Source organism: Diadema antillarum, unplaced genomic scaffold, assembly GCF_040938485.1.
Source record: "Diadema antillarum isolate AM-2024a unplaced genomic scaffold, OU_Dant_1.0 seq00000244_RagTag, whole genome shotgun sequence".
Taxonomy (NCBI): Eukaryota; Metazoa; Echinodermata; class Echinoidea; order Diadematoida; family Diadematidae; genus Diadema; species Diadema antillarum.
Genome location: NW_027271288.1, coordinates 319967 through 347902, shown reverse-complemented (window position 1 = coordinate 347902; position 27936 = coordinate 319967). Strand labels below are relative to the sequence as shown.

Here is a 27936-nt window from a genome sequence, read left to right as displayed (position 1 = left end):
AAAAGGCCCTCACAGCAACCCCACTCAGCTGGGCTCTCTTGACCTCACAGCGAGAGGACCTTGACGATCTAGGCTCGACCTCACTGGACTGGAGTCACAAACAGAAGTATCAATAGTTACGTTCAGACGGCAGGCCCTAACCTCGAGGTTAGGAAACCTCGAGGTTTAGCTCTTGCCCCCTAACTACGACGTGTGTCCACACGACGAATCTTAACCTCGAGGTTACGAAACCTCGAGGTTAAGCTTCTGCCCCCCCGTAACTACGAGTGGGTCCCACTCGATGTTAAAACCACAAAACCGGAAGTTTCAGCCCACATTGCTAACAAGGCGTCTATTTATTCTTTAGTCCAACCCTGTCGGACTCGCTTACAGGTACTCTTTTTCTCTGCCATGGTATGCAGAGATAAAGCACTGCACTGATGACTTTATGCCTTTATGAAGATATTCGTCGAAAACATTTTTTTTTTTTTTTTTTTTTAGCGTCGGAGAAGAATATAGAATACAGTAGCGAGTTCGACGTGTTCAGTTTCAGAGATCAAGCGCATGGGAATAAAAGATGATGTTGTTGTGTCGTGCGTCATAGGTTTTTCACATGTAGTGTATTTGTGGTGTACGTTTGGGAGGTTGACCCGGAAGCAGAGGGAAATTGTAGGGGCTGGAGTTTACGGCGAGGTCACTCTTAACTTCGAGTTCATTGTTTTTTGTGTCCACACGGTGCTTAACTACGAGTGGGGACCCCCCGCGGCTCGTGGTTAGAGCGCTAACCATAAGATTTCTCGTGGCTCGAAACATCGAGCAAACCTCGAGGTTTGCTAACTACGAGTGCGTCTTCACGGTCCCTAACTACAAGCTCTAACCTCGAAGTTTCCTAACTTCGAGGTTAAGGGCTCCCGTCTGAACGTAACTTATTTCTCCACTAACTACAGCTAGGAACATTTACATCCGGCGATTACATAACACAATCTTGGCGGCCATGCGGAGAGGTTAATGGAATGGACAGATGTTGGATTATTATGAGGCGGTGAGATGAGAGAAGGAAAGAGAGAAAGGAATGTGGCTATGAGTATGGGACAGAATGACCATAGAGGGACCAAAGGATAATGGAACAATGAGATGGTTGTTGATACATACAGTCATACCCCTTTCAGGTAATCGTGGATGCGGATAATAGGAGCAATAAGTCGTAAAATTTCGATTACATGAACGGGAGAGGAGTAAAAAAGTGCGCATTATTTTGATGCTGCTATAATGCGCATTATTGCAGCATGAGGAGTTGATCGAGAATACATGAACGCGTTTTACGACTTATGCGCACTAACATTCCACAGTTCGGTCAAAGGTCACTCGATTTCCCGCACAACCGCTGATTGCTGAGCTTGAGCGAGAGCTGTGCATACACGTGAGTATATATCACCGGAAACATTACGTCATTATAGAGGCGTGCGCAGTAACCATGACAAATACTCCCGTCTTTCGCACATTATATGAACGGGCGCTCGTAAAAGTAGTGCGCACTTCATGGGATATATGAACGCGATTTTGATTACTTCATCCGCATTATTTGGATGCGGATAATTTAACCGCTATTACCTGAAAGGGGTATATGTCTCAATATGTATATACAGACTACAGACACAATAAACAGTATTAACCCGTTGAGGACGAGTCCCGAGTATACTCGGGCAGGGGTCTATGGGAAATGCATGTTGTAGCAAAATTAAACCGTCCTGAACGGGTTAATTTGATCAAAATCAGATGAAAAGTAAGGAAGTTATGACATTTTGAAGTTTTGCTTTTTTTGGGGGGGGGGGAACAGTTCTTTAACAGTCAATATGTATGCAAATGGCAAAAAGAGCATGTCATTCCCTCACAACTGATATAGTTTGTACATAAAATTTTGACATTTCCAGTTTTTCATTCAAATGCAGTAGTTATGCCCGAGGCTCAAATCCTCATATATCTAACTGATCACTATTTTGAAGTTATTCAACCAGGAATAGCATCATGTTTCAGACTTCAATAAAAGAAACATTGAATTTTCGTCATTTTTTTTTGATACACGATCAATGGAAAACTGTGAGGGTATGACATGTTTAGCTCACTCATTTGCATATTCATATCCACTGTACAAGAACTGTTATGCAGAAATTAGCAAAATTTCAAAATGTCATATTAACTTCCTTATTTTTCATCCGATTTCAGTCAAATTTTAAACCGTTGAACTCATGGGTCTTTTTTATCAGACTAACTAATATTTGGACTAGATTTCCTCTTTAACAAGGATGAAATTCTCAAAAAGTAGTTTGTATTTTTCACTTCTTTTGCTCAAACCAGAGATTTCCTGAAAAATGTAAAGGTGGATTACATACAAAATCTAAGGTTATTTGAATGCCCCCTTTAAATGTCATGATGCTGAATCAAACAGTTGTAGTAGCAGCTGAAATCATACTCCATGTCATCTGGTGTGTAACAAAGCCCAATCCGTACCTTTGTATTGATGTAGGATTAGGCGGCACATATCCTATATAGTGTCAGAAAACAACTGTACATGTGAGACAGTATGTGATAAACAGTTGCTGATGATTCACTTGAACTGTTCAAGGAGAATCAGCCAGATGTTAGGCGAAAGCAGTTTGGTTTTGATATTGTTTGGTGTTGTCTATTTCTTTTCCACATTTACTGACAGATGAGCTCAATGCATGCAAACATGATATCATAGTTGACATCCAAAAAATGATGTGGGGGAAAGTCAGTTTCTTGTTATTGACAGTATGGCAAAACAGCAGAAGTGCTTTGTTTACTTTGTTGAGTTTTTTTTTCCTTCCCTCCTTTTCATGAGTCAGTGCATGGGATATGCATTTGCGGGGAGTAGAATGTTAAAATTTTATATGTATTTATTAGAGATAAGTGCACGAAACTAACTTCTTTAGGGTGTTAGTCCATGTCACATTTTGTGGTAAAAAAGGGGCCATTTTTACTATACACTGTACCATAGCAAAGAAAGTTCTTGAAGTTTGTCCCAATTTTACTCTATCATATCTTCCACAATGACATACTAACAGATTTCTGGGGGAAAAAATACAGCTGTAGTCAAAGTTTATGGAGCCCCCCCCCCCCCCCCCCCCCCCCCCCCCCCCCCCCCCGCTTTGATAGGAAGACCCTCACAGATTCATGGGTTTTAGATTGATTTTATTTCATTTAACTTTATTTGTTTTGTTGTTCTATTTTTCCTCATTCTCCTTGAAGAGCCAAATATACAAGTGTGTGTGTGTGGGGGGGGGGGGGGAGGAATTGGGGCCACCCCAACCCCTCTTCCACAACCCAGCCAACATAGATCTTCAAACATCATGTGAAAACAAAATAATTACAATAACTGAAAGCAATGTGTGGTCAAACTTTCCACAACAAAGGGAGAGTAATTCCAGCAAATGCTGCTATTATTACACATATATATTTCTTTAAAAAAAGAAAATGAAATGCCCAGATTTCAATGAAAGCATTTCAGTGAAATGAAGGAAATGTATGATATTAACTGGAGATTAGGTGATGCTGAAAAACTCCAAGAATAAATGGTCCATGGGTTATTCATTTTATGAATTCTAATAGATGTGATGGCACCCTTGGCCCAAGAACAGAAGAACTACCAACACTGCAGATGATTAACTGTCTTGTGACTCTATGTCTATAAATTGTGATGCAGACAAATGATTTGATGCTGTTTTGTCCCGTTTTTGTCATTCACAAAAGCATGTCTCTAACCATGCTTCTCAACATTGCAATCCAAAATGCCGGGGGGGGGGGGGGGGGGTGGTTGGTTGTTGGAAACTGTGTCTCAGGTACACATTTGCCTGTGAATGGCTGATTAGTTTTGTCACTTCAAATGAGGTTCCTTCCTGCATTGATATTACTATTTAGTCGCTGAAACCGAACTTTGTTGCTGCAACAAATACTTTATGAAACACCTGCCTGATCACTTGAATCGCAATGTTTCTACGGTATGTTTACAGCATGGGTTAAAAGGTCACAATGTCACAGAAATAAGCCAGCATTACACTCCTCTCATGACGGGACTTCAGACCTCATCACTTTCTCCAGCAGGGGGGACCACTGTTTTTTATTGCATGCAAGCAATGCCAGGAAAAAAATCCATTCATTTGATACCAAACACATAGGGGTATACTTGAAGTCAGTTGCATTCTTTTAGAAGTTACACCAGTTTAAAGTGAGAAAACCATGATTGCATACCCTGATTGTGCTTATTACCAGAAATAGTATCCATAAAAGGGGAGAATTTTGAGTTTCAGAAACAATGATCGTGTGTGAGCAATAAAATTCGAGTTTTTAATAGTAATCACCCTTTTTACATGCTTTTGTAATTTGTGTAATCATTTTTTAAAGCAAGTACTCAGCACAATATACACATTCAGTAATTCTGTATGTAAGATGGGGCAAAATCATTGTATGATGAAGAGTAACCAATATACGAAGAGGGGGAATATTTTTAACCTTATACAATACACCAACAATTTTTCTATAAATTGCTAATTAAGGGGTTGATACCACCTTTCAATGTATGCTTAAAGGCTACGATTGCATAAAAACCTTTTGTACTTTCAACTTTCTTTACATATCATTCAATACAGATTAATAGTATTTTCATTAATAATGTTATTCTTTGTCTTAAAAATTATACAATATGATTTCTTACCATTTATATGTTATTTAAGTTTAAACCACTCTTGAAAATTCATCAACTCTTTTAATATTCAAAACATTATTGTTCCAAAAGATATTACTCCCTGGTAAAAATAAAATTGTCTCATACACGAACTGAATTGCAAACATTTGCAAACTGACATTTTGTAAATCATTCACATAAAGTTTAAAAAAAAAAGAAGAAGCAATGATCCCAATATAGAACCTTTGGCACCCCTAACATCTTCAGACTTAGATTTATAGTTTTTCATATTTGCAAATTGATTTCTGTTTATCTTAATAGTGAAATAAGTGTTAAACCATTCTAAAACCACTCCCCTGTAGTGCCTTAAAAAAAGAGCATTCTCAATAAGATTGCATGGTCAATACAATTGAAAGCCTTTGAAAGTTCTAGAAATGTCCTGACAGTGATATCCTTTCTTTTTTTTTCAAATGATTATACTAATTTTTTAATCAATTCTACCAGAGCTAATCTTGTAATATAATCTGTCCTGAAACCAAATTGTTTAGGAGATAAAACATTATTGTTTTAATATAAATTTTACTAGACGCAGTTAAATGAGATGTAGGTCTGTAATTTGTTAAAAAACATTTCGTCACCATTTTTGTCGACTGGTACAACTTTAAAGTATGGTGAACGAGACATTAAAATCAAGAAAATCATATAAAAGAAGGTGTCAAAGCAGAGAGAAATGTCTCCTTAAACAGATTTTTAGTGTGACATATTAAGAGATGTTCATGCCACCGAGAAATCGCAAGTTAAAACTGACTGATTTGCTTCACCGATATATGCTCCGGAACAGCCGTCTTTTTCAAGCCCGAAAATATGACGTCACGAGTGCAGCGGGACATCGAGGCCGCCATTCATAAAGCACATATTTCTTGGTGAGCGGATGCAATATCTGGCCTGTCTTTAGTCGCCTCTGCTGTCTCGGCTGAGACATGAAAACGTCCAGTTTTTATCTTATATTGTACGGAAAGACATCGAGAGTGAATTGAGTGATGACAGTGACTTAGAGCGTGTTTCTACTGAGAGCACCTCACATCCCTGGCATCGCCACGAATTTTGTCCAACGCAGCACCTCGTATTTTACGACCACTCGAGCTGTTTCTATTGAGCGATAAAATACGAGGTGATGCAAAAGTGACGTGCAAATGCGGCGATTCCGGAAGTCAGGTATTCTTAAGTCACAGATTTGGGTCACGCGCGCACTGCCTGTTAATACGATCCGAACCCTGCTTGCTTTGCTACAACTGCGTCGGCTATTTTTCGATTAGCCATTTCTCCTCGTCTTCCTATCCAATATACTCCGAACTAACATACTGGTATCCTGCCACTGACTGATGAGAAATCTTTGGAGATCGAGGGTCCAGTTGAGATTTTCTCAAGGCTGCGACATACTAATGTGGTACTCTCGCGATTAGAGACAATATAAAATGAAATAACGCGGTGTAAAATCAAGTAAGTGATGAGGGCTTAGTAATGCAATAAGTTAGGCTGTTAATCACGCGAACAATAGACGATTAATGCCACAATTCACATGTAACGTAACGTATAGGGCCTATAACACATACACAAGCGAGTTGGTACAAACAAAGCATATGGATGCGAACACGGTCGCTGTGTGTACACACGTATTTTGTACACATGTGTCGAAGGAGTGTGTGCGATGAACCGATTGAAAAGCGGGGGGAGAAATTCTAGACGTCCGTAACACCACGAATTTCGCTACCCGGTGTGTTTCTACTGAGAATCGTTCTTCGCGTCACCACGCATCGACCACCTCAATAGATGGACGACGGAGCACCTCGCATCAGCCGGCATCGGCCACTACCCGATCTGTTTCTACTGAGGAAAAATTCGAGGTGTCACCACGCATCGGCCGGTATCGGCCGGCATCGGCCGGTATCACCACACATCGGCTAGCATCACCTCGAATTTTTGTCGCTCAGTAGAAACACGCTCAATGACACTGATAGTGACAGTGTCAAAGTCGGGGTGGTAGAAGATGCGAGGGAGAGGCAATGGATATGGAAGGCCGTTGCGGACATAATTCGTTTGGGGCATACGTATGGAAACGGGCATACGTATGCAACTGCCTTAACCTGTTGAGGACGGTTTGATTTTGCTACAACACGCAATTCCCATAGACACCTGCCCGAGTATACTCGGGACTCGTCCTCAACGGGTTAATATAGCAAACGTTTGCTAATTGACCAATCAGCAAGTGTTGTTCGGCAAACGTTAGCAAACGTTTGCATGTTATCTATTATACGTATGCCCCATTCCATACGTATGTTAATTTACTGCGCATATGTATGCAACTGATCGACCAATCAGGTACTTCGTTTAATATGCATTTGTATATGTGTGTATGTTGCGTGTGTGTATAGAGTACACGGTAGGTACTCACGCGCGATCTGAGCAAGGAGGTACTAAGTGTATGTATTTGTGTACGTGGAAATCTCACGCTGTACCTTGTTAGTTCCCCAGCTGGAACATCTTTAAATCTGCCTTCTTCAATGAGCTGAAGATTTTTTGGGGGGGAAACTTTTGCACTTACCGCAATTCTTTTCCACTTGAGTTTTATTGGCCATACTGAGCTGATCTGAGCAGTACTGAGCTGTACTGAGCTGATCAGCTGGTTCTAACAGCTAACTTCATTGGTTGCCTTGAAAATCAATTTACTGGCATTCTGCGCATACGTATGAAAACGGCAGACATTTGCTAACAAAAAAACTCACAAACATATGCTATCGCACCGTGCAAACGTTTGGCAAACAACACTCGCTGATTGGTCAATTAGCAAACGTTTGCTAAAGGCAGTTGCATACGTACGCCCGTTTCCATACGTATGCCCCAAACGAATTATGTCCACAACGGCCTTCCATAGACGGAGCCCACTGTGTGGATGGAGTGCGTAGCACAACGCACATTTCTTGACGTCATAATTTTGGTCACCAACATTTCGCCGTCAGATCGGGTTCAGGTGGTCTAGAAAGGGTCTCAAAACACCATCTCTCTATCGTTCTGGAGACGTTTTTACCCTATGAAAGTTAATTATTCATATTCCTAGAGACTTTAGCTTTCCAGAAATGTATAAATCACCTTGTTTATGAAAATTGTCCTTTTTTTTCTCATTCATTATACTTTAACTGGCTTTAGGCTATCGGGGAAGACACCCAAATCCAATAAAGAACTAGAGAAGCACTCTGAGAGCGCAGACCTCCGCCAAGCAACTCATTTCCACCAATGAGCTTGTTCTTCCACAGAGATCAGTGATTTCCACCCATACATACATGTTTACATGCTGAAAATCGCCTGATTTCCTAATATAGAAGCCTTTTGTTATACATCATCAACTTCCAGCTGTGCGGCGCACCTTGCCCTCGTAAAAAGTAGAGTATGCACTTTAGTGCGCTTATGAAAACCTAAAAAATGCGCGGCTTGAACTCCCTAAGTTCATAGACCCTACCTGCCAAAATATAGAAAATTCTTCATAAAATCCTTAAAAATTTCTGAATCGCTACCAAATTTTAATCATCTGTTCCTTGTGTCATTATCAACCTTTCCTGCACATTTCATCTAAACCGTTCGCAACTTTTTGAGTTATTTTGCACATGGACAAACAAACTAAGGGTAAGGAAAACATAACCTCCTCCTTTAGTAGAGGTAATTGAATATAATACACAGAGGTTTGATAATAACATCAATACTTGATTACACAAGAGCAGTATCAAAACCATCATAAACACTTGAACGGAAACTTGTAAGATCTCATCTTAGACTAGCACAAAGTAGTGATCCTCTCTAAATGCAGTACGATCACTCCTTGTTCTGATACATTTACTGTGTATTACTTTTAATACACATAGGTCTATCACAACACTTACACACAGGGTGAGTGGATGTCTGGCCCACCTCCCTGCTTTAGTGATAGTGAAATAAAGTTCTCTGTGTATGAATTGTGGAACTAAATGGAGCCCTTTGCACCAAAGGGTCCACATTCCATCAGGCTGACTTGGAGATGTACATAGAGCTCCAGAGCTAATACTGTATACCTTAACGTTCTGAGAACTGCACGGCTTCAAGAGTAATACCCAGTAAATGTAACAGAACAAGATCTACAAATTTTATATGTCATCTACAATTTGACCATCCCACAGATGGTAATGTCTTTTCTACAGTATTACCTCTGGAGCTCTATGTACATCTCCAAGACTGCAAATGCTGGAGATGTGTTCACAAAATACAGAGTGTAACTTGAGTTGGCGTGCAGTGTTTTTGACATTTCTGATCAGTTCTTGTAAATGCAAACACTCTTACAGCTGATGTTGCGTTGTGAGATATATCATCTTATCAGTGCATGCTAATAATTAAACAGTATCTCAGCAGTTACAGAATGGTTTTGTGTGACATTATCACATGTGATCCACAGCTACTCTGCAACCTGGTGGCAATATATCCGCGACTAAGATATCTCTGACATGTCTCCACTACTTCCTGGTGACTTTAAAGTTGTCACCTTGTTTGGAGATATCCCAGACATCGCCCTGGAGTCAGCTTTTGGATGAGAGCGGCAGCCATTGCTTGGTCTTTAGATTCGCATGAGTCGCAATGAAGTCTCCTCCAGTGAGATAGGCCCTCATCATTAAAGCAAAAAAAAAAAAAAAAAAAAAAAATATATATATATATATATATATATATGTAACCCTTCAGGAGCACTGTCGCAAAATCTCATCGCTGTTGGTTATATACCTTATAAATCTTTCCCATGATGGGTATAAGGGTTAATATGTTAACATGTTGTATTGCTTGCAAAAGGTAGATGTCTGTTGTTTGCTTAGTACTGCAAAGTGGTAAGTGTACATAACATCATTTTGCCAGACCAGTGATATATTGATGAATCAAAATGCCTGGAGAGTGACTGTTTGGAAATTGTGAAATATTTGTGCCCATTGTGATGAACACTGAACTCTTGGTATAAGACTGACATCAGTGCAGCTTAGGATGATTGTGATTTTTGTCAGCGATTCTCTCGATGTCACGGGGTAAGAGCAGTGTGTGTATTAAAGGAAGCCAAAACCCATAGAGCAATGTGAATTGAGTGAAAGCAGCTTAATAGAACACATCAGTGTAAGTTTGAGGAAAATCGGACAATCGATGCAAAAGTTATGAATTTTTTAAAGTTTTGGCGTTGGAACCACTGGATCAGGAGACTACTAGAGAGTGTGACGTCATTTGCGGACAATAATATAAAGAAAATATAAAGAGAATTCCACAAAAATTCATTTTTCAAGAAAATTAAACATTCCAACAATTTGATACTGACATATGTTAAGGGTAGTCATAATTCCCCCTGCTTTCTGAAAGCAGATAATCAAGTGCTCTTTTATTACGCTAGAAAAGTGAAAGCATGCTGAATTTTCTTTATATATTTTGTTTATATTGTTGTCCACATGATGCCATGAACTCTAGTAGTCTCCTGATCCAGTGGTTCCAACACCAAATCTTTAAAAATTCATAACTTTTGCATCGATTGTATGATTTTCCTCAAACTTTCACTGATGTGTTCTACTATATAATGTTGCTGCTTTCACTCAATCCACAACAATTGCTCTTTCGTAGGGTTTTGGTTTCCCTTAAACAGCATAAGCCTAATTGGAGGAAGAGAATTGCTCTTTTAATTCACAGCCATACTGTAAAACATGATATATTATATAATATGTACATGAATTTTTTGTGAATTGGAGCCGATGGCCTTTTTTGAGGCATGAAATTTTGTGTGAATTGCTACTGGCATTCAATGCATATAGTGTAAACAAGAACTTTTGCATGCATTTTAATTCGCAAGTCTTGGTGCTCGCGAAATTCGTGAAATTAAAATGCGCACGAACATTGATCATTTTACAGTATATTTGCCACCCCAGTTTAAAAAGGATGCAACACTTGCATGCTTTCTTTCTAGGAGATGACCTTCGTGTAGCCCCCCCCCCCCCCCCCCCCCCACCTGTTTCGACAGAGGTGCAGGTTTGAGGGAACTGTCATTTATGAGCTCATCTCATTTCAAGATGTAAACAGATCTGACCCACTCATGACTGGTGAGAAGGAGTCATTTGAAGTCATGCGCAGAAATAGGGTATACTGTAGAATGAGGAATGTTTGTGTGCATTTTAATTTAGTGAATTTTCGCGAGCGCCAAGATTTGCAAAATTAGATGCACGCGAAAGTTTTCTTCTACACTATATGCATTGAATGCCAGTAGAGTGGCAATTCGCGAAAATTTCATGGCCCAGATATATCATATTTTACAGTATGGCATTTGGAGGTATTTGCTAGTCCAACTATTATGCTCAGTCCACCGATTGTAAAACGTGCAGATGTGGTTAAACAGGAATGGTTGAGGACTGTGATCATTGTGTACAACCAGACAATAGTTTTGATTTCAAAGGAGAATATTGGTGTTCATGTTGACAGATTATCAAAAGGGTGAAGATTAAAGGCATAATTTACCATTTGCAGATTAAACAAATATCCACCATTAATGCTTTAGAATAGTTCTAAAATGTGAGTTAGGGATAGAAACAACCACAGTAAAAATTTGAATCCGTAAAATTGATGTTAAATATTGTTAAATATAAAAAATTTGAACAATAGTTATAACAAAAATGTTTCCAGACTTAACCATCTACAGTTACGGTTTATTGAAAAAAATGCAGATATTTCCTTATATTTTAGGCTTTATCACGAAAAGTTTATATATAAGGATGTTATTTGTTACAACAGACCTACACATATGCATTAAATGTAATATCTTGAAAAAAATTTTTAAATCACTGTTCCCAAAGGTAAACAGGACCTTTAAAGTAAGGTTGCTTTAGATCCTGTCAAAGGCATGTAATCAGTGGACTAGTGGTGTGGTGTATAATCTCAAAAAAACAGGAATGGTTGACAGCTGTGATCACTGCATGCAACCAAACAATAGTATGATATCAACGAAGGGCTGTATTTTTTTTTTTTTTTTTTTTTTTTTTTGGGGGGGGGGGGGGCAAATAACTGAAAGAATACAAATTAGAGTAAGGTTGTTTAGGTCCTGTTAAAGGAAACCAAAACCAAAAGAGCAATGTGGATTGAGTGAAAGCAGCAACATTATTAGAACACATCAGTGAAAGTTTGAGGAAAATCGGACAATTGATGCAAAAGTTATGAATTTTAAAGTTTTGGTATTTTAATGATCAACAGGATAAGGAGACTACTTCAGTTTATGACATCATGTGTGGACAACAATATAAAGAATGTATAAAGAAAATTCAACATACTTGCACTTTTCTACCTTAAGGAAAAAGCACTTGATTAACCTCTTTCAGAAAGCAGGGGGAATGATATTGCCCTTAACATATATGTCAGCACCAAGTTGATGGAATGTGTAATTTTCATGAAAAATGAATTTTTGTGGAATTCTTCTTTTATATTCTTTATATTGTTGCCCACACATGACATCATAAACTCTAGTAGTCTGCTTATCCAGTCATTATTACAACACCAAAACTTTATACATAAAATTTGCATCAATTGTCTGATTTCCCTCAAACTTTCACTTGATGTTTTCTTCTAATGTTGCTGCTTTCACTCAATCCACACTGCTCTTTGAGTTTCGGTTTCCTTTAATGCATTATACCCAGGCTTTCAAGTGGCCCTACTTTTCCTACTTTTTCCTACTTTTTTACTGCTGTCCCTACTTTTCCTACTTTTTTGCTCAAAATCCTGCTTTTTCCTACTTTTTCCTACTTTTTTGGTGAAAAACCCCACCAAAAAAAAAAAAAAAAAAAAAATGTGCAAGGCTACTTGAATAATTTATATTCAGAAATGAGTAGACTCTAGTTGCAGATTCTTACTGGCGGGGAGAGCCTCTTCAGCATGAAAGAGGGATAACACACACCAATCAACCACAAGACTGCTGCCAGCCTCAGCTTTTGCTCCTGTGCAGATGTGATTGATCCCACTGATATTGCAGCCTAGGACTTGGAGCAGCGCTCAACCAGCTCTCATCATCGCTCAAAATTACCACGCTCTCCCAGGAGCAAAAGTGAGGCTGAGGCAGCAGGGTTGTGAGTACAAATGAAGATTTACATGTAACATCAAGAGTTCTGGTGAGTATCGACGAAAACTACTCCAAAAAGCCTGCACATGTCCTGACTTATTCCTACTTTTTTAGGTGATCCGAGAATCCTCTCGGATCACCTTTTGTATCTGTACTGATTCTTTGTTTTTCTTCTTCTTCTTCTTTTTCTTCTTCTTTATTTCTCCGCAAAAGTTGTGTAGGGATTAGCTCAGAAAGTGCATTGCCTATGAATGTTAAACTTATACCATATATGTCTCGTGTCCCAAAGACGACAATCGAAGTAAAATCAAAGTGATCAGTCGACCTTGACGTCACTATGACATCATTATATGAAAACACATTTTCAATCATATCTCATTAATGAAATGGAGTTTTTCAATGAGATTTACGTCACATATATTTCAAGTCAAGCGCATTCTACCCATATTCTCAAAATTTATCTATACCTTAAAACGTGCGCGTACGCGCGCGTTGAAATATTTGTATGCTCAAATCGAGCTCAAATTTTTTTTGCACACGTTTCAGACCATTTGGAGCATTTTTTGAAAAATTGAAAAAATTGGACGGACGCGTACGCGCGCGTATATATACGCACGCACAGCTCAAATGCAACAGAAATTTCCCGTTTTTTCACACGCATCGCATGTCTGAAATGTCAAGGTATATTTCTATCAAGTTTCAAGTCAATCCGACCCAATATGACGTCATACGGGCCCGTCAAAGTTGAAATTCCGCGCGCGCGTCAATGGCGATATACAGTGCAACTATGCCAAAAAACCGCCAATTTTAAATCTGATTTTACTCGTCAGGATGAACAGTGACCCCCCATTTTCTTTACATATTTTGAAAGCTGATGAGTTGTACATGTCATTTCATGGGTTGGCGATACTGAAAAAATGATTAGAAGATATCGAATTTCTTAATAAAGTAAAAAAAGTAAATTTTCAAAATGACGTCATCAAATTTCAAATTCACTCGAGCGTATCTCACTTAAATTTCGCCAATTTTCACCCAGATTTCAGTATGTTGTAGCTTACGAAATGTTCTTTCATTAATGTAATAACAACATTTTGATTAGATAACGTCATCACCTCGTAAAAATGGATTAACAGTATCCTTGTAAAATTTGACCAGTTTACGTGTTATCTCTATGGGAGAGCAGTTTTTCTGGCAGTGAAAATTGACATTACTATCTTTTTCGAGCACTAGCTCACTTATACTTTGGTAAATTTTTCCCAGATTTTAGTATGTTATAGCTGAGACTCTGGGCTATCGTGAATGTGCCCTCCATTTTTTCATACGACGTCGGCATCACGTCGAAAAACTTTGTTGAAAATGGCACGTGGTTTCGATGCAGCGTCATTTTGCTTAATACACAGGGCCTATGGAGCATCAAATAGGTCATTGCATAGCGCATCTGACTCGTAATCCTAAGGTCCCTGGTTCGAAGCTCACTCCTGCCAATTTTTTTTGTTGATATTTTTTAAACACTTTTTTTATTTTTTTTTAGTTCGTCTTAATATCCTTTCCTAACTTTATCTTTCTCTGATTTTTTATGCTTCTCCTTCAAATTTCTATAAAATAACATAACCTTTTTCTTTATTTTCCTTTCTTTCTACTACTTTCTGTGCAATAGATGAACAACAACAATGACTATCAGCCTCATTCTTAGCACATGTTTAGTTCATGTCACGTACATTATTTCATAAAATAACAACTACTTGATCGGACACCATCTTGGGTATGTAAATTAGGGTCAAAGGTCATAAATGTTTCATCCTGTATCTTGGCGAATACACGTCCTATCTTTCCCATATTTTGCACACGCAAAGACCATGTTACAAGGATCAGTTTACAAAATAACTACTTTTTGCTCAGATGTCATCTTGTCTGTGTAAATTGGAGTCAAAGGTCATATGTACTTTTTTCTCTATCTTCGTTATGACGTGTTATCTCTATGGGAGGGAATTTTTTCTAGATGCGAAAATTGACATGATTGTCTTTATCGAGCACTAGCTCATTTACCCTTCGGTGAATTCCTCCCAGATTTTAATATGTTGTAGCTGAGACTTTGCGCTATCGCTAGTGTGCCCTTTGTTTTTCATACGAAGACGAAATCATGTCAAAAAACGTGGTTGAAATAAGCTTATCTTTGATGTATTGAATTTCACAACATAACCATTTTTTTTTGCTCAGATGCCATCTTGTCTGTGCAAAGTGGGGTCAAAGGTCATATGTACTTTTTTCTGTATCTTCGTAATGACGTGTTATCTCTATGGGAGGGAATTTTTCTAGATGTGAAAATTGACATGATTTTATTGAGCACTAGCTCACTGACCCTTCGGTGAGTTTCTCCCAGATTTTAATATGTTGTAGCCGAGACTTTGCGCTATCGTTATGTGCCCTTCGTTTATTCATACGACATCGAAATCACGTCATAAAACTTTGCTAAAATTAAAGCTTAGCTTCGATGTATTTTTTTCATATTTCTTTCTTTTTGCAACTTTCTTTGCAATAACTCAAGAAAGACATTCCTATTACCCCCATATTTTGCACATGTTTAGTTCATGTCACATACATTATTTCAAAAAAATAACAGCTACTTTATTGGACACCATCTTGGTTATGTAAATTAGGGTCAAAGCTAAAAAATGTTTCATCCTGTATCTTGGTGAATACATGTCCTATCTTTTCCACATTTTGCACACGCAAAGACCATGTTACAAGAATCATTTCACAAAATAACCACTTTTTGCTCAGATGTCATCTTGGGTGTGCAAAGTGGGGTCAAAGGTCATATTATATACTTCATTCTGTATCTTCGTTACTGTATACCAAATTCGGTACCAAAGATGGCAGGTCTGACTCCCTTTTCTAAATGAGAATCCAAACATCACACGTCCAATGTCCCCTCAACACCGATAAAACCTGTATGGTCATGCCTATTTGGATCAGGACTCACATCATTGATTTCCAAACAGATCGGATCACCTAATTTGTCAGTGTTGACAAATTCTAAGTCTAGTTTTCTTTAATGCCCTACTTTTTCCCTCTTTAAGTCCTACTTTTTCCTACTTTTTTAGAGATTTTGTTCCTACTTTATTCCTACTTTTTTACGTTATCCCACTTGAAAGCCTGTATACCTTACAGAATTTCTCAAAAGAACAACACAGTGCCTCAAGATCTTGATACAATTAGCCTAATCCTCCCAAATTGTCCATCTGTGACGGAATACAATGTTCACTCGAGAGTTCTGAATGGTATAATGCTTTTACTTTTAATACCGCGGGGATGTTACGCATCAGGGAAGTGGTCCCACCTCCCTGTACGCACAAATAAAGATAGTGAATTGACAATACATATAAAAGACTGCATGGGGACCTTCTTTATATTGTTGTTCACACATTACATCATGAAATCTAGTAATCTCTTTATCCAGTCATTACATCACCAAACGCTTAAAAATTCATAACTTTTGCATCGATTGTCCAAGTTTTCTCAAACTTTCACTGATGTGTTGTACTAATGTTGCTCTTCACTCAATCCACACACTGCTCTTTGGGTGTTTGTTTCCTTTAATCTAAGGGCATGCATAGTCAGTAGCAGACGACCCTGGAGACTACCTATTAAAGGGGAAATCCAGTCCAAATATAGGTTAGTCTGATAAAAAAGAGTAAAACCTTATGACTTAAATGGTAAAAATTTGACTGAAATCGGATGAAAAATAAGGAAGTTATGACATTTTGTGGCTTTGCTAATTTCTGCAAAACAGTTCTTGTACAGTGGATATGAATATGCAAATGAGACAGCTGATCGTGTCATACCCTAGCAATTTTCCATTGATTGAGTAAAAAAAAAAAATGTCGAAAATTCAATGTTATTGTCATTTAAGTCTGAAACATGATGTTATTCCTGATTGAATAACTTCAGAATAGAGATCAGTTAGATATATGAGGATTTGATATTGTATCATTTCCATCACAATGTTTTACTTTTTCATCACATTTATTTCATAAGATAGTTAAAATTATCTTTCATTACGACCTTTTGTTGTTTGATGATTGCTTGTTTTATAACTCTCATCAGCCTCTAGATATTGAAATTTATAACTGATTCTTCTAATGCATTTTACGGGCTTTAAGTTTCTGTTTCTCCCTTGTGTTTGCAGATATTTATAAAATTCTGACTAGTTTCTTGCAAATATAGAGACTCTAGCAATTTCCATCAAATCAAATTCCCATCAAAGGTGCCAATGTCATGCTTGCAAAACATCACAGTGAATTCTGCAGCAAACTTCCACTGGGAATAGAAGGGTAAAAAAAAAATCTTGCAAGATCATTACAAATAGATTAATAAATGAATAAAGAAATGAATAAATAAATCAGTAAATCAATAAATCAATAAATCAATAACGAGATTGATGTTTTACCTGCTCTCATGAATAGGCATTTAGAAAAGGGTTCTGCTGTTATGATCTTTTTCGACAAATGCCTACTTAAGTCACTTTCCTTGCCAACAGTGAGTAATACCAGTGACAGGCAAACAGGCACAACGGTTTGTATATCACCCATGCAAGATGTCACCTCTGTAATCGATGAAGAACTTAAAAGGTGTGTACAGTTCTGGTCGAGGTGAGGATTTAGCATTTAACGTTTTGCGAGATATTCAGAAACCATTCTTTGAGATGTCAAAGAGCATGCAATTCTAAGGGGTATCAAAAGTTTATTTGATGAAAATCGGTTTGGAAATGACTGAGATATCTAAAAACAAGGTGAAACAAAGAGATCCTAACAAAAGGCGTGGCCTGTCACCTTTTATTACTATCATTTCTTGGATATCTCAGCCACTTGAAAACCAGTTTTCATCGAATAAACATTGAATTCTTCTTAAAATTACATGCTCTTTCATATTCCATAAGATGTTTCTCATTATCTCACTTAGCAATGTTCAAACATGAATCCCCACCTCAACCAGTACTGTACAGTCTCTTTAAAAGCCTCCTGACCTGAGATTCAGATTCTGTGTTCATGATGACTTCTGCTGATGTTCATCTAAGCATCAGCAGCAACATCGCAAAGTCAGGAACTGTTTGATTGAAATACCAAATGTTTCTTATCATTTTCTAGTTCATTCCTTTTCCTGCACCCAATATTAAAGGGACTGTTTACCATGGGGAGCAGTGATTTTAAAGGGGATGGCTAGTTACCGATCAGTGGGAATTAGTGGGAATGCTGAGGGATGATTGTTCCAATCCTTGTGGGATTTATTTAAGAGTACATTATATATCCACTGTTGTGTGAAAATTACTTGCTTCAGAACGGTCTCATATTCAAGTAATGTGCAGATTAATGCCCCGTCACTGACCAGGGACGCTTACCTGGAAACATTAAACTGCACATTACTTGAATATGAGACCATTGTGAAGCAAATAATTTTCACACAAGAATAGATATATAGTGTACTCTTAAATGAATCCCACAAGGATTGGAACAATCATCTTCCAGCATTCCCACTGATTCCCACTGATCAGTTACTAGCCATCCCCTTTAAATATGTTCAAGTTATCACATTTGATGCATATGTGTAGGTCAGTTGTATCACAAAACATCCTACCAAATGTTTTTTTTTTTAAATGCAGTAAAGCCTAAAATATAAGGAGATACCACTATTTTTCTCAATAACCATATTAGATTGTAGACAGTTTATTCTAGAGACTTTATTCTATAAATCCATTTTAGAAATTTTATTATAACTCTTGTTCACAGTTTGCATATTTAACTATACTTAACATTAATTATTTAACATTTTTACATTGGTTGTTTCCATTAAATCCCTAACTCACATTTTATAACTACTTTGTAGCACTAAAGCTGGGTGTTTGTTTCATCTGCAAATAGTAAATAATGCCTTTGAAACTCCAACCCTCAAAAGACCTTTCCTACCTTTCTCAGTGCCGTTACCAGTAATGTTTGATGAATGACGCCTTTAATTTGACGTTATGGTGGAGGAGGGGTCATACATGCATCATAGTTTAAACATATTTGTAGGAAAATGCTTGTCTTTGCAGGGTTGTTTCAGAGGTATAAACAGGTATAACCAAGGTGTGCAATATCTATAATACTGTGATGTTTCACTGGACCCAGGTTGCTGTATAGCCCTTACAGTCAGCACTGTTTCAACTAGAGTCACTTGTAACATCTAAACTGTATAGGTATGGTATACCTATAGGGGGTAGTTTAAAAAGGATGAGATCTCTCATTTTTGCTTCACTATGCAGATAGCACTTGAACAGAATAGAGGTGAAAGGTCAAAGATCAGTCGTCAATGCACTTTTGCTCACACGCAAAAAAAAAAAATCATTTTTAGCCATATGTTAAGCTAGAAATGTACAGAAAAGATGTAAAATGGACAGCTATTTGCATGAACATAATAATGGTAGTAGTTAAAAGGTTTGTGAAATTTGGGTAAAAATGTCATTTAAAGCCACGACTGTAGGTATGTCCACTGGTAATTTTTGGTAATAGGTTGAAGAGTAAAGGTTAATAAAAAATCAATTTTCTGAAATGGCAGGGGTGAAAGATGACAGGTCAAGATCGGAGGTCATCAAAATTATGTGAAAATGTCATTTTCTTGCCCTAAATTTCCTTAGGTTAGTCCAATAATATCATCATTTGGTGTAATAGATGGAAATGGAATTGAAAATATTTGTGCATCGAGGGTTGAAGGTCAATCTTAGATCAGGGGGTCAAAATCAATGAGCTTCATCAGAATATCAAGGGCCTCCTGAACCCCCTGAAAAACAAAAACAAAAAAAATATGTGAAAATGTCATTTTCTTACCCTAATTTCCTTCGGTTAGTCCAATAATAATATCATTTGGTGTAATAGATGGAAATTGAATTGAAAATATTTGTACATAGAGGGTTGAAGGTCAATCCTAGATCAGGGGTCAAAACCAATGAGCTTCATCAGAATGTCAAGGGCCCCATGAACCCCCTGAACACCCCCCCCCCCCCCCCCCCCCCCCCCAGTTAGGGGCCTGTCAGGGCCACATGCAGTGTGTACATTTAGTGATTGTGAAGCAGAGGCGTGCCTGTTCACTATGTGGCAGTCATTTGGGTTTTTTTTTTTTCATCTGAGATTGATGTTGATGTTGATTGATCTTTCTACTTAAATATTATGTGTCTGATTGTAGCACGCTGTTTGTTGCACATACCTGGGCGGTGTTTCATTTATCTCGCTAAAAATACATCACAATAACGCAAAGATTACGATGTGCCTCAGTGCCCTGGGCCATGGCAGCATTTGAATCTGTAGGTCATGCCATTGGAACATTTCATTGATACTGTTGAGTCAGATGTTTCAGTGATTTTCTTTGTCATTGCGTGATACTTTTCTATCAATTCTATCCATACCCTGGTTTGTTGTGTGATTTCTGAAGGTTTGCATGTGTCAAGACTGGAGAGAGAAGGAATGAGGAAAGTGACAAGAACAGCTTACTCTCTCCTCCTACCTTTCTTTCTTTTCACTCTCCACAGTGGCTTGTTGGTAACATTCTGTAAAACCAAAAATATTTGCATGCATGAAATTGAATGAAAGGCTGATCCCTCCCATTCAAAAAAACAGAAAAAAGATTATGCCACAAATATTTTTCGTTTTACAGTATCCTGCTGTCAGGATGCCACATTGGTTTAATAAAAAAAAAGAAATGAAAAAAAAAATGTGTTACTGATCCAGACATTTCAATGTTACACTGAGTCCACTCTCCAATCTTATGGATGGTTTAAGTTTCAGTTACTAGTAGTTTCAACCATGCTTCCTTTTGACTGCTTGTTGGATCAGGGACTGTATTTTTATTTAGTTATAGTTTTTCATCATATTTAAAAAAACAAAGAGTTGTTTTTATTACTCCTAGCTGTTACAGCAGTTTCTATCATTTGTAAAACTAGACTATGTTAAGGACTCCTATGGTGAGTTTAATAATGATATGAGTGTTTGGAAAGCACCATGGTATAAATACTGTGGATCTTCAACAGAATATCTTGGGTTCAAATCCCACTCTGCGCGTTCATCATTGGACACATGAATTCATTCCACTAGACCACACCTACAAGTCATACAGTCCACATATTCGACTCTGAAAAGAATGTTCAGCTCTTGACTTCAACCTAGGAAAAGTAGACCCATAAGTGTGACACTACAGGCAAATAAGGCCCATCAGTTGAACATGAGGCAAAAACTGCCCAAGAGACTGACATCGCATCACAGGGCAAAGTGTATCTGTCTCATGGGCCTTGTTTCCAAAGTGTCAAACTTGCGAGATTTGTTTGCATAAAAAAAAGGATATTCAGCCCTTGACTTCGACCCTAGGCAATGAAGGCCCATAAGTTTGACACTAGTAAAGAGGCCCATAAATGAAAATGAGGCAAAAATGGCCCAAGAGACTGACATAACATCACAGGACTAAGTGTGTCGGTCACGTGGGCCTTGTTTGCTTAGTGTTGAACTAATTGTGGACCTTGTTTGCTAAGTGTTGAACTAAGAGACTGACATTACAGTACATCTCAGGGCTAAGTGTGTCGGTCTCGTGGGCCTTGTTTGCTCAGTGTTGAACTTGTGGGCCTTGTTTGCTAAGTGTTGAACTTGTAAGCTTTGTTTACCTAGTGTCAGACTCATAGGACATATTTGCTTAGTGTCAGACTCGTAGGCTGTATGATTTGTGGGTGTTGAACTAGTAACATACACCCAGACAAACTGTGTCACCCACAATGTCCCACTTGAGCCTGGTGCATAAATTGGTACCTGGGCAATGATAATGGCTGGGCCCTCTGGTACAGACCAGTGCTAACACTGAAGAGAGTCCTTTGGATGAATGAGACAGTGTATCGTCCCTGCCAATATAAACACATTAGACGTGTCTTCATCAGCCCGAAGTTTCAAAATAGCGTGCTATCTTGCGGTTACCAAACTAGCCCGGTGTCAAAATAGCGCACTATCTGTGTAGTAGAGACGCAAAGAGCGCGCTATTTGATCGGGAAAATTTCTCCAAAAATCTTGGTCTAGTTTGTGAACTAGAGCGCTAATTCGTGAAATAGTGCGCTATTTTGGGTGCATTTCCATCAGCCCGAAATTTTCTGTATCCCTCCACACTTCTGGTTAGCCAGCTGGCTATGGAAAGCGCATAATATACAAGCTAGTGACTGTGTATAGTACATACACACATGGTGCATTCAAGGATCACATGTGTGTGCTAGGCGTACTGTTGTTGACATCTTTAATACCAGGGAGGTGATTCCTCTCACCTGCCTGTTTTTGGTGCTTCTGGTCCACTCTACCTAAGCTGAAGATTCTTGGAGGTTGTGTGTAGTTTGGACTTGTTTAAACATTGCAAATCATTAATTTCATATAAGATGCCTCACTGGACAGAAGAAAGAGTAGCATTATTAATATCCCTTTGGAGAGAATATGCTGTACTGCTCACCTCCCTGGTTGTAATATCGTATCGTACATATGATGATAAAAGGAGATTTTGAGCGGGGAAATCCACTTTCGAACTGCAAGCTAAGCAGAGTTACGATGCAAAGTGCGCATGCGTCAATTTTCGGGCTAATTTCCCCAAGCGGGCTGTTCGAGCTGATGAAGACGCACATTCGCTGTATCGGGCTATTTTTCAAGACCGCAAAATATCCCGCTAGTTTGAACTTCGGGCTGATGAAGACACACCTATTTAAAAAGAACTAGAGGAATCAGTTTAAAGTTAACCTGAAAAACTCACTATTACATGTTGCATAACTGAATGACAATCTTTTTTTTCATAAGCAATTCATATGTGATATTGTTAATGTTGTGTTGTATTACTGTGTAAACTACCTCAATTGGGTCTGTCTTGGTTGCCATGGTAGTTGCTTTTTTTAAGCCATTAATAAATAATTGAATAGAAATCCTACTGTACCTGCAGAATGTCTCAGTAATTCCCCATTATATTGTTCCCCTGCCTGTGCAATAATGGAATAAAACTCTTATCCAAGACTTTAATATATGAGTATTCATCTCTCTCTCTCTCTCTCTCTCTCTCTCTCTCTCTCTTCTTTCTCTTCTTTATATATCCAGGATCAACTCTTGAAAGAAGGCCTAGTCTGGGTGGATGACCAGGATCGAAGAGAGAGACTCTACTGGTTTCCAGGCCTCTTCCCAGAGACCTGAGAGTTGGCATGACCTGCACCACTTGGCCCCTAAACCTGGATGGACCATCGGGATATACATTGTATTTCCCTTCTCATGCCAAGTGTTCTCCCAGACATTTTCACAGAAGCTTGCCAGCTTCAGTAAATGAAACTTGGAATGCATTTGATATAATGCGGCCTGCTGTCACACAGAGTTTTCAAAACTTCATCTTTGAGAAATCATGTGATATTGAACTCAGTTCGAAAAGGATTTTGAACAGAATTTATGATTGTGTTCATGTATTAGAATTAAGAATTGATCATGGCTAGACTTGCACAACATGATGGGTTGCATAATAATCAAGTGAAAGTCACTCTAGTAGTTCTAGGACCCTTTTAAGACCACATTGTTGATTATGGGTCGCTGATGAGACACAGTATGTTTAAACTGTACAGGAAATGAGAGTGCAATCACCGGCCAAGTCATCAGGGTCAAACCTACGATAAAGAGGATCTTTTAGAGAAATGGGAGAAACGACAGATAAAAGGGGATGCTTGATATACAAATATGGACGAGAGTCCAGCCGACATTACGTTCGAGACGAGGTCGACTTCATCCAGTGGGAATAGGTTTCCAGCCAGACCCGGGATCCAAGTACGGAATGAAAAGAACCCAACTCATCTCACACACTGAGCAGTTTTACTGCTGTGTTGATTCATTGTTACTTTTCACATTTTTATTCCCATTATGTACGTAAACGGTGTGTAGCAAAAAAATAAAAAAAGAAATAAAGAAAAAGAAAAAGCAATCCAACTTTGGAAGGTTACAGTTACTATTTCATAATTGTCAGCTATGGAGAGTGCAATGTTGATTGTAAGGAAAGGGGAACTCTTCCTCTTTCCATTGATCCCAAATTATGTTGATAAATGTCATGCATGACTGAGCACATGAACTTTAAAGACAGCAATGACAAATTGCACTTTTTTCCAAGTTTGAATGTTATCGTGAAGGAACAATGAATGTCTCACTGAATGGTTTGGATCTCTTACTGAAAGTGATCAAATTAAGAGGCCAGCCTGCACGACTGCAGGCTTGTGTTTAGGGTTTGTTATAACCTGTCATTGTCCATAACCTTCTACATGGCCACATGTTAAAGTCTTGGTCACTCCAACAAAGGCTAACTTATTTTCCATTTTCTGTCTTCACATTATAAGACATGGTTTGTTGCTGCAAGCTATTTGTTGAGTATGAAGAGTAAAAAGTGGACTGTGTGGGTTGGCCTTCATGGGAATGACCAAGTTATCGCCTGGTGACCATGTTAAAGGTTATTGACCATAAAATGTTACAAGACACCCTAAACACAAACCTGCATTCATGCAGGCTGGCACATTTATTTGGCCACTTTCATTGACAGATCCCATCCATTCAGTAAGAAACTCCAGTGGGACTCGAACCTGTCATCTACAGTAGATGTACAGTAGATGACAGGTTCATTTCAGTACAGTAGATGACAGGTTCGAGTCCCACTGGTTCCTTTTTCCGACATGTTTGTTAATTTACAGATCAGCAGTTGTGATCTTAACAAATTTAATTTGTAGAGGGAGACAAAGTGAAGAAATTCGCACCTGAACCTTCACCCCGCATGAATAATATATTTCTTTCATTGTACCCTCATGATGACGTCCAAACTTAGAAAAGTGAAAGTCATCATTGTTGTCTTTTCAAGTAAAGTCATGTGCTCAGTCATGCATGACATTTGTCAAAATTATGAGGTGCCAATGGAAAGAGATGAGTTCTTCTTTCCTCACAACCAACATTGTGCTCTGCATGTCTGACGATTATGAAATAGTAGCACTCCAAAGTTGGATTACGGTTTGTTTATATATTCATAGATATATATATATATATATATATATATATATATATATATATATATATATATATATATGTATATATATATATATATTTATATGCTCTGTAATGCACAAGTCATGTCTTTGAAATAAAAGTCTTTATCAAAGAGAAGGACCATTTTTTAAGCCTGTAGGTCCAGTCACAGATCTGTGCAGTGACAAAAGCAAAGTGAAAGGTAAAGATAACCATTTGCAATGCTGGCAAATACAAATTTTACATCTGGCATGTCATCATGATCATGTGTCATTGATGAGCATTGCAATAAAACTTGTCATCCAGTTTGCGCACTCAAAGAAGAGATCTCCTTCAGAATTTTATCAGTTACATAAGAGAAAGAGAGAAACCATGCAGAATAGTACAAAGATGATCAAAATTGGATTAGAAAGAAGGCAGTTATGATATTCTGAAAACTCAACTTTTTTTAAAAACACTTCTTGACTTATTGTTATAAATATTCTTTCCGGCAAGCTGATGATATCATGCTTTCACGATTTCTTGTTCATTTCATATACAGATTTTTTTTTTAATGTGATATTTCAGCCATATGGATTTGAAACTTGCCTTAAAATCACCACAAAACAAAAATAAAAAGAAACAAATGAAACTCTGATATATTTTGCAATGGGAATATGCTTTTACCTGTACTAGCTAAAAAGATTTGTTTTTTCTTCTGAATTTCCCATATAACATAACATGAAAGATTTGTGAGGGCCTGACAGCATTTACTGGCTCGTTTGAATATTTGGACTGGTCAAGAAATGTTTTTTGAAAAAAAAAATGTGAAATTTTACTATGTCCTATCTTCCTTATTTCTTATCTGATATTTGTCATTTTTGGAACTTTCTGTAGGGATTTTCTTTTTTTCTCATTCTCTTGCAGTTAATGTATTTTGGGGTGGATTTCATCTTTAGGGTGGGAGACTGGAGGTTTTGTATTCCTTCACATTGTAATGATGCCACTTATAGATTACTCCTATTTTTTATGAGAATGCAGCATCCTGTGCTTGTTGAGCAGCCAAAGAGGAAATTCAAAACATGTCATGGTAAAAGCAGTGTTTGATCTCGCTTGAAGTACCTGTGCAATGCACATGCCTGTGGACTTGCGTTAATTTGTGACACCCTATAGTCATCACTTATATAGTAGCAACAATAGTATATGAATATGTAGCATAGTTATTTTTCTGCTATTTTTCTTCAGATTACTTGGATATGCCTCAGAAAAAAAAAAAAAATCTTCCAAATGAGGGTTCTGTCAGTGATATCATCTGCCAGTCACTGCTATATTACAAATTTTATTATGAACAGAGGAAACTGGAATACACCCTCTCTTTATCCGCCTGTGTGCCACATTTATATCCTATCCATAAGTTCATGCATATTTGACTCATTGGCACAGAAAAGATTAATTGAGCTTAGTTTGCCTAATTTTGTTCAGTATTTTTAGTTTGTCATAATATCATGAATTGCATGGAATACATGCAAGTTCTGCTCAGCATGGGGTATTCATATATTCTTTTTGCAGTATAAGTGATAATCATGATACCATAGATCAACACAGAAGTCCAAATGCATTGCCTTGAATAGGTCATCTCAAGAAATATTGAGTACACACGTTGTGCCGATGTGTGCTGTTTGTGATGGTAGCTAGAGTCACTTTATGGTATGAAAAGAACTGTCCGTTTTGTAGTCTGAATAAAATGCACATAAATCTGAAAATTGTCGGATTGTAGAATTCTTTGAAAGTAAAGAGAGGTGTTGGTCTGTTTGAAGCATCCAGCTTTTTGTTACAAGTGAAGATAAAGGACAAAAAAAAAGGAAAATGGAATGGCAGAGAATGAAATGTGACCTTTGGCATAAGAGCTGCCTTTTTATTATGCTGCTTGGTATTTTAAGTGCAGCACCGTGTATTGTTAGTTGCAGTTTAGAGTTCTGGTTCTGTGTCACTGCCCCAGGGGGTGGTCTACAACCTCAGAAAACAAGAATTCCAGAGAGCCTGTGGGCGGCTAAGTCATTGTTATAGCAATTCTTGTTTTGTTGGCTGAAAGGGGGAGGCAAGCCCAAGCCTCGTATCTGGTCCGTCATGCTTGATGGACTGCATTGTGGTGTGAGCTACCATCATAGAGGCTTTCAAGGCCCATCATTTTACAGCCAAAGTTTTGCGAAAATGGAAGGGATGTATTTGTGTACATGTGTGTGTGTGTGTATGTGTGTACATATGTGAAAGTGAACATTTTTTGTCCATTAAAGGGAAAATTAATAATTATAAACATAATCGTACCATCATGTGGATTTAGCCAGGATATGCAGAATGAAAGAAGTTGTCAGTGATGTTTGAGGAAAATGATAAAATCATTCAGATAATCTGAATTTTCATAGTGGAATTTAAATTTATATAGCTGGATAAGAAGGCTACAAGAAAATATTACGAGCATTCCGCAGAATTGCATTTATATTTCTATTGCAAAAATTCCTGGTGTTCCAGTATTCCAGTTGACTTGAGTAAGAGTGAATTTGCCCATGAGAATGATGAGAGGTTTTCTCAAATCACAATACTGATCAGATGTAATGAAAAAGGATAAGAAATGTAAAATGCTGTGTGTGGTGTCACTGAAGAGGGACATTTATTAATAATTGATATTTTTAGAGCGCCTTTTCCACCGGATACAAAGCGCTATGAGATGTCATCCCTGGTGATAAAACAGGAGATAAAATACAAATTACCAGACAGTGACAGTACAAGTCCATTGCATATATTGGGATATCAAAATAAGTAAGTCTTCAAGTTTTGTTTGAAATGATCAAGTGTTGGTGATGATTTGAGAAAAGGAGGGAGCTTATTCCACAGCCTATAGGAGCAGCAGAGGAGAAAGCTGCATGGCCAGCTAGTTTGTTGCAAATACATGCAAACATAGTGGGTAGTTTTGCTAATGCAATCTTTCTTCTCTCCCTTAGAAATAATAAAATTGATAGGTGAAGGCAAAGATGTGATGATGGAGGACACTTTTTTAAAGTGATTTCTTG

At 37.9% G+C, this 27936-nt stretch overlaps 1 protein-coding gene across 1 annotated transcript in view; it reads left to right on the top strand.

The window, feature by feature from the left end:
* The window catches only part of LOC139729519 (vacuolar-sorting protein SNF8-like), an 88049-nt gene extending 63693 nt beyond the window's left edge, over positions 1 to 24356 (top strand). The window contains exon 6 of the mRNA XM_071640444.1: positions 22949 to 24356. Within this exon, the coding sequence (XP_071496545.1) occupies positions 22949 to 23041 (93 nt within the window). The 3' untranslated portion in view covers positions 23042 to 24356. The remainder of the gene's footprint in view (positions 1 to 22948) is intronic.
* The last annotated feature ends 3580 nt before the right edge of the window (positions 24357 to 27936 follow it).